We start from the raw sequence: 8,739 nt of genomic DNA on the forward strand, positions 1-8,739 counted from the left end.
CACATTTGTCTCATAGTGTGTCATAGTATTCAACTTGTGACTTTATCCCTTTGATTTGAAAAATACATTGACTATGCCTGACAATGAAAATATACAAAAGAGCTAGTAACAACTGAAAGAGGGCAGAGATGGCTATTTTAAGAACTCGTGTCAGAATAATTAGAATTTCAAACAAACAAAGGAACATTACAAGGGGCGAGGATAAAAGTGTGATGAAAATTAGATTAAAAAAGGGCTTTGATTCTGGGGAGTTTGTTGGCTTATATTGGAGGTTACCAGGCAAAAAAAGCACAGGGATAGCAGTGCGTGACATCAACAGAATGTTTAAGGAAGGGTTTGTGAACAGAAGAACCCTTGATATTCTCATGTAGCTTTAAAAGTTGACAACCAAAATTGTAACTATTTGAATTCTTCTTCTCCTTTCAGCTTTTCCCTTCAGGGGTCGCCACAGGGAATCAACCTTCTCCATCTCCCCCTATTCTCTGTATCCTCCTCTCTCACACCAACTACCTTCATATCCTCTCTCACTACACCCATGAATCGTCTCTTTGGTCTCACCATTCGAATATGTAAATGAAAAATATTCTGTATGTTTGTGAATATGCTCATAACAGAGAGGAACCATTAGGTGAAAGAGTTCAAGCCGAGCAGTGACGCACTTTTACAAACACACCGACTTCATATCTGCTTTGCCGTTTCTCCTTTCGTTAATTACACTGGGAGTCATTAATATTCACCCGTTCAAGTAACTGTATCTTCCGCCGACACCTTCACATCCTGGCCCCCCCTTCTCGCTCTCGCTGATCCTTGTTATTCCAATTGTGCCTGTGTGCTGACTGATGTGGATGCTGTCCAATCAAACCCACACTCTCCTAAGAAGGTGCGTCATTGACTGTGTCTGCCGCACAAAAGCTCCCGGACCAATCAGAAGGTGAAGGATGGACCGTGTGACGTGTTTGTTTCATCCATATATAGGCACATTGCAAACTGCACGTTATTCTACTGTGAGAGCTGCGAATCACAGTGATCTATTTGACCGTGTGGGTGTGACTGCTACACAAAGCTCTATTTCACCTTCATTGTGTGTTTGCACAGAGCGACATCGCGCATGAACAAGCTGGTTAACCACAGGAAGAAATGTACAGGAACTTTGACATTTCCCTCCCACATGTGAACTCAAAAGAAATTAGAACTACCCTTTAATAAAAGTGTGACACCAACCAAGGATGGATGATATGATTTTCGCTACTTGTCTGAAATCCCCATGATAATGAGGTTAACTAAAGGTGGTTCATTGTGTAACAATGTGTTGGAACAACGCATTGTCAAATACAAATGTTAGAATGACAGAAGCGTTGCATGAATTCCACAGACATATTGTGGCATCGGTTGAAAGAGGTCAACGACAGTCCGTCACAATATTGATGCTAACGGCGTCATTTATACTATGATTTGAGCTTGGATGTATTCAGTGCTATCAGACTTGTTGCTTCTCAATTGTTTTCATATTGAGAGAGACAGGAGATGTTGCTGATATAACTATTGTTGTCCAATGTGTCGAATGCTGCAAGATAAAAGTAGTAAACCATCCATTCCGCTAAATACTCGCTTCCTAATTTTTTTTAATAAAAAATAAAATGTGTGTCTGGTCAGCATTTGAAATACACTTGAAGATGACATTTTAATATTTTGTATTCTTGTTGTGAAGATGCAGACCTTGGTCTTTAAAGTTTTTTTTTTTTATTAGCATTTAGAATAAAGTTGTATTCATATTATTTTGAAACAACAGTTACAGAGTGCTGCACAAAAATAAACAGAACTTAAAGAGGTAAACTTGCGTATAAATTTCAGATACATCGCATGGTAAGTGGATGTAACCGAAATGTGTATATTAGTGCATGTATTATCCCTGAACGACATCTGCAATGAATTGCGTCAACACAAGTGCAGAGCCGATGGTAAACATTTGTACTGATTGTTATTAATTTCTTGATCGAAGCATGATTGGAGGAGGCAATATGTTTTTAATTGTTCTTAAAATTGTAGAACTTGTTTTCTTCTTTTTATTTCCTTGTTGCTCTGATATGGAATGTATGAGGTCACTGTGCTTGAAATGTCATAGTTCGTCCATGTTGGGTTGATTGCAGAGAATGAATTTCCCCACAGGGATTAATAAAGGATAAATCATTTCAGTTGCTGTTGCTTTACAAGATTTTTGCAGAGGGCTGGTAAACAGCCTTGGGCATTACACAATAGCTTGTGTCCGTGGTTGTGCGTGTATGTGTGTGCATGAACACACACATGCTTGTACTTTGCTTTTTTTCTCTAACTTAGCCAAGACATAGAATGAAATGCTCACACAAGGCCGTTCTGTTAAAACAAGTATGAATTTATTCTTTCTATATACTGCCTCTTTCGATAACATGTTTTGTTTGGCAATAGAAATAAAAAACAAATGAGCCAATCTTTCATATTCAACTACAATCTCTTTCTTAGATACAAAACACAAAACATGCACATTGACAAAGGGAACAAGGAAAAATGGTATAACTGGCACTTTGGTCATCTGACAGCGACCTCACCGTCATGGTCACTGAAGAGCACCGAGGGTCAGTTTGACCTCCTCCTCGAGACTCAGCGAAACTAAACAGCAACTCTGAATATTTCCTTAATCATACTATTTCATAGTTTTATGTAAAAACTCAAATGGGCTCTCGGAAAAAAAAGGAAAGAAATGTTATCAAGCGATGCTTCCCTATGAAAGCACAACAGTATCTCCCTTGAATCACCTCCTACTCTCTACTCTTGCCTGTATGACCTCCATTGGAAGTGCAGAGCTCCTTCAATGCTTCATCTGGCCTTGAGTGATGAATATAGCTGCTTTAGAAGGAAAAGAAAGGAGACAGATGGTTGTTACATATCAGCATCAACTATAGCATGTTGCTTCCGACACGGATTTAAGTTGATGAATGCCTATGTTTGGTGACTTCCTCCTCTTCCTTTTTTGCCCTGCTTCCTGAGCTCACTCAGACATTTCTTCTTCTTTTGCAGCATCGACTTTAAATATTTTTATAAGGGTTTGACAATAAACCCCTCTTTCAGTCTGTCTGCATGTCAGTTTATCTGTTATAAATCTCTCCCTGCACTCTTTGTGTCTTCTCTCTGACGTTCACAGGCTCTCATTGCTCTCTTAGTGTATTTACACATCAGACAAGTCACAGCTTATTTGGCCATCTGGCATCAATCGCCCGAACATGAATCAATGGAGTGACAAACCCACTGACGTATTTGCCTTGCCGTTGCCAGATTGTGAATCCATTCATTCCCCAACCATCAACACCTAGACAGCAAAGCCAGAGCCTTGGTGACCAGGCTGTGACATTTAGTGCGACTGACCAGTTCTCTCCATCGGATTTCGTCAGGGTTTAGTCCCACAGTGACGAGCAGCCGCGCCTTTTGATAGATGTTGCTATTTTAGACTTGTCCTTTGTATCAATAGTTCTTTCCCACCAGCATCTTAAGATGATTTTTTTCCAAATATATCAAGGAAGAATCGCCCATAAAATAAAAGCATGATAGTATAATTGAGGAAATATTATTTTTTTTTTAATCAAGATCTCAATCATAATAATCAATATGTCACATAAAGACACCCAACAATCAAATCTTTAGCTTCCGAATAGGAAGTAGTCATCACCTGTGTTTGTCGCAAACAACACCATGTTTGCATTAAATGGTGCACATTGTGAAAAAAAAAAAAAAAAAGAAATGGATGTACATATAACTACAAATGAAGGACTTAATTACTTATCTCCTGCAAGTTGCTGCTTCTACTGCCAGCACTGTTGGCGGGGTTTCTGCTTGCTTTACCTCCTCCTCATTCTGATTCCATTTTCTCGCTGGCATTTTGCTTATAAACTGTCCATCACCATCTTGCATTTCTCCGCATCCTTATCTCCTCAATCGAGTTTCACGGTTCGTTTATCTCCGACTGACTGATGTCCATTGTACTAATCAAAGCGTCGCCATTTATCGTGCTCTGCTCCATAGAAGCACTAGCCTTCACAGTTTTCTTGGCTCAAGATGAGGGTGACTGTACTCGACAAACGATTGTGATGGTCAAACACTCACAAAAGACATTCCTATTTACATGACACTTTAAGTGGTTACAGTATTGTCATTACTGTGCACTGATTCTAACAGTAATTGTTATAGTTGTAGCATCTAGGTATCTGGGTGCACTAAAAGCACTATATATTTTGACCAAGATGAGAAAATGAATGCTATCAGTCACAATTGCTATCAAACCGTGCTGATATTAATGATGGACTCAGCCCTCGAAGCCCTGATTGCAGGGAGTCATGACATCATACAGGTGTGACACAGAAAGCCATACCTGCACAGTATTGTGAATATTAATGACCTCATCCGAAGACCCTTAACAGCCCTGAAAAGTGTTGAGCCCTGTAGGGTAGGAGATTTAGGATGTAACCATCCCCCCATCTCCCTAGCTGCGCCTCGAGTAATTGGCTAACAGCAGAGCAAAGAGGGTATAGAGAGTCTAACAGGGAAACTTGCAGCCTTTAAAACAGGCTGAAGAAAAATGCACGAAGAATGAGAGTCAACCGAATAGCAGGTGGAGGCTGAGGGTGAATACGGAGAGGGTCAATAGAGAGAGAAACGAAGGCAAAGTCGTGGAGGAAGGAGAGGACGATGAAGGTACATCGAACTCAGGCGGACATTCGAGCTCAAAGCACCGCAGGGTGACACTCGAGTCCTCGTTGCCATAGTTTTCCCAGTACTCTTCGGGATCGAGCTTGGGCAGAGCCAACTCTTCCTCCCCGAGCTCATACTTTACTACCGATGTGGTCGTGGATGGGCCTTTTCCGTACAAACCGGCCTTGACGGTCTCCGAAGCTTTCTCAAAGATACCTTTCGTGGACGACTGGGGCTTGTTTTTGTGGAACCACCAGCGAGTTTTGGTGCTGAAGGTGGTGGTGGTGGAACCGCCAATGGAGCCTGGGTCGGGCAGGGGGCACAGAGCGAAGTCCATTTCACGGAGAAACCGAAGATCCTGGCCACGGCGGGTGTAAGGGGAGGCACAGATGACCTCGGATGAGGAGACGCGGGCCTCGCGAAACCATTCCCACAGGGCACGAGATTCACAGCCGCAGGACCAAGGGTTGGCGTTGAGGCGGAGAAACTCGATGCCCTGGGTGTCCCTCAGGGTCTGGCTTGGCAACTCGGCCAATGAATTGTTGAAGAGGAAGAGCATGGTCAACCGTCCGAGATCACGGAAAGCGCGGCGGTTCACCTGCTTGATTCGATTGTCATGGAGGAGAAGGCGGTCCAGATTGACCAGACCTCGGAACACGTTCTCGGAGAGGGTGCGGATACGGTTGCCGTGCAAGAAAAGCTGACTGAGATTGATGAGATCGGAGAAGATGTCATCCTGAAGGAAGTGGAGATTGTTTTCCTAGAGAAAAAGCAAACACAGAAATGACCAAGATTACCTCACTAATTTCTTGAAGACACATTCAGCGCTCCTGTTATTTTTTTCTCATTAGCTCCCTCCTTCGTATTCCCCGTCACTCTCCCTCTCTCTGCAATCTTACATCCCGCTGATCTCCACGGCTGCGAGTATCCTGTGTGTCTCAGATGACAACACAATCCAATGTATTTCCAAGCAACTCCACAAAAGGGTAAGAGCATCACGCCAGTCTTTAAGCAGAGCAGAGGTGACTTGGCTCCTGGCCCACTCGGCTATATCCGATAAATGCTCACCATCGGCGTTGGTCTCAATTATTCATTACTTTCAGAGAAATATATTCTTGCTTTTTCAGAAGAACATTTGGGGATTCTTTTATGGCCTCTGTGCCATCTACTCATCGACTACTCCAGAGTCGGAAGAGGGAGGCTTCCTGACCGGAGAGCAAAGCGTTTATTTCAGAGCCCCCTAAAGCAAACTGCGCTCATATTCAATTGGTAAATAACTTTTCTTTTGACCGGACATGGTGAATTCAATTTGGATTTGAAATCACATTCATTAGTCTACCTGCGTTTCACCCCCAGCCCCGGTCGCTCGAGCGCTCCTACCTGCAGGTAGAGGAACTGCAAACTGTACAGCTTGTGGAAGATGTCATGGGGCAAGGCCGTGAGCCGGCAGCGATGCATGTGGAGGCTCTGGAGCTTCTCCAGGCCGCGGAAGGCCCCTCCCTCCAGCCTGTGCAGGTTGGGGTTGTCCCCCAGGTCCAGCTCCTCCAAGTCCCTCAGCTCACTGAAAGCCCCGGCCTCGATCCATGTGATGTTGTTGGAGAAAAGCCACAGGACCTGGGAAGCAAAAGATGATGGGTTTTGTTTATTCAGTGATCTGCGAAGGTAGTAACACACAGGGATGCAGAAGAAGGAAGTCACCCAGCTCTTCCATACCTGCGTCCCGAAGCCAAAAGAGCCAACTCTAAGCTCCATGATCCGGTTATTCTGCAGAAACACGCGCTGCGACTCATAGGGCACCCCGACGGGCACGGCGGTGAAGTTCTGCGCCTGGCAGCTCACGGTCATGGGAGTCGGATAGCACACGCACAGGTGCGGGCACGTCGACGCCGGGTTCGGCTTGCCGAGGACCATCCACACCACCAGCCAGAGGGAGAGACCGCCTGCGGGGAGCGGGAAGGTGAGTCCGCCACGCTGAGATTCCACGGAACATCATAAAATCCGCATCTGCTTCACGCTGTAATTCCCCTTTGCCGCTATTAAATATTACTGCATTTCACTTGAACTAGAAAATACCATTTGAATTAAAAAAAAATCACATTATTACCCTGTGGCTCTACAATAAGGCAGCTTTACGCATCGGCGCTGCAAGAGCTCGGATTATTACACACAACATGATGACAGATCTTCATAGTGCGAACATAAGGATGACTGGATTCACATAATTTCGAGTAATTTCATCTTCCATGACCACTAATATTTTCATCATCATGCATGTTATCAAGTCGCTCTTCACTTCAGAGCAAAATCCAACCAACCTTCTCTCAAAGTGTAAAAAGCCCCCTTGGAAATATGAAATCGACAAAATAACGATTCTCTCGATTTCTTTGTTTCTTTTATAAAGTAACAATCCCAGACCAGAAGAAATAGAAGACTTACTTTTGCAGTTGCGCACGGTGGAGCATCGTCGGCTCCGATGAGTAGAAGAAGTTTCCATCTTGAACCAAAAGCCCAAAGCGAGTTAGCCTGAGACGGCGAAGTAAAGCCTGCTATCTCCGCTGATGCTCTGGTTCCCCGAGTCGGAGCGACTGAGAGAGTGACGCTCGATGGCTCCCAAAGTCCCATTTATACCGGGGCTTCTGGTTGTTGCCTACTATAGTGGGCGCCGTGGATTCTCCTACGTCACCGGTTTTGGGTCATGATTGAGTGAGGGCGTCAAGAAAACGGAAAAGGGAGGGGCCGACCTCGGGGGGATTCTCTTGGAGAGCCTTTACGCGCGCAAAAGCCGGTTGGAGACGCGTGTGAGAGGAGGAGACGCGCTCGACGCACACAAGGAGGGAGGAGGGAGGAGGGAGGAGGGAAGCCAAGGCTGGCTGCCAGGTAATGATGACTTGGCTTCGTGGAGGAGCGGAGGATGGGCAGGAGAGGAGCGCGCAGCTCGTTTCCTGGGTGGCTCGTTTGTGGACCGTTATGGTCTGTTTCCGGCGCGCCTGGCGCAGACGGAGATGCGGCAGGCTCAGATGGTTATGTGTCTAACGAAAGGAGGATGCCCCCGAATTATGATTCAGCCACAGGAGAATATCTGGTGCCAGAAGAGAATCACTCAAAACAACTGTGATTGAGTTGTACAAGAGCGGAGGTTGCCGCACGCTCCAGCCAATTCATTTTAATTATAGATCATGACATAATTCTTTTGATAAAGGTGTCACATAGACATTATGTTATTACATTTAGGTACTTTTACAGAAGTTGTTCTTTTTGACCTAAGGGCGCATTATGTATGTCGCTTAAAATAGGTATTTAATGCAGGTAAACTTGCATAAATGGAATCGAGGACTAGTTTTATCTCTGAGTCTTTATGTGGGTAAAGACGTTTCATATGATAAGACTTCATTTTCGTTAAAAAGAAATATTGGAAAATAGGTTGTTGGCAAAATGGAGGGATTGGATTATTGACCGAAGCTACTTGTAAGAGCACAAGTGGTGTCCACGTAAACGTTCTAAGGTTATACAGGACTGTCTCAGAAAATTAGAATATTGTGATAAAGTTCTGTATCTTTTGTAATGCAATTAGAAAAACAAAAATGTCATACATTCTGGATTCATTACAAATCAACTGAAATATTGCAAGCCTTTTATTATTTTGTTATGGCTGATTGTGGCTTACATCTTAAGAAAACTCAAAAATCATATCTCAAAATATTAGAATATCATGAAAAAGTCATTTCGTTTTTTTAATTGCATGACAGAAGATAAAGAACTTTATCACAATATCATAATTTTCTGAGACAGTCCTGTATTTCTCTAGGCACTTCTATATGTTGCATTATTTTTTCTGTGAACTTGAAAGAAATACACTTGAAGTCATTACTACTCTACATATCACTTTTTGGGTTCAGTCACTTCACTTTCGGGCAGCATTTAATTCAGTTTATGTCAACAAAATATATTTTTTAACAAACTCTTGGTTCTTCTATACTTTATGACAATAATACATGTGTACCCACAAAATGTTCATGGACTGAT

The 8,739-nt window shown here is 43.4% G+C and overlaps 1 protein-coding gene across 1 annotated transcript; it reads right to left on the reverse strand.

Moving 5' to 3' along the window:
- Positions 1-2,390: 2,390 nt before the first annotated feature.
- Positions 2,391-7,430, reverse strand: rtn4rl2a (reticulon 4 receptor-like 2 a). Its single transcript, XM_086142872.1, has 4 exons — positions 7,153-7,430; positions 6,430-6,656; positions 6,097-6,330; positions 2,391-5,476 (listed from the first exon to the last, which is right to left on the reverse strand). The coding sequence occupies exons 1-4, from the start codon at positions 7,208-7,210 to the stop codon at positions 4,622-4,624; spliced, it is 1,374 nt and encodes a 457-aa protein (XP_085998998.1). The 5' UTR covers positions 7,211-7,430; the 3' UTR covers positions 2,391-4,621.
- Between the last annotated feature and the right edge of the window lie 1,309 nt (positions 7,431-8,739).

This window comes from Fistularia commersonii, chromosome 35 (assembly GCF_037954325.1).
Source record: "Fistularia commersonii isolate RoL2024-O1a breed Wild chromosome 35, RoL_Fcom_v1.0, whole genome shotgun sequence".
Taxonomy (NCBI): domain Eukaryota; kingdom Metazoa; phylum Chordata; class Actinopteri; order Syngnathiformes; family Fistulariidae; genus Fistularia; species Fistularia commersonii.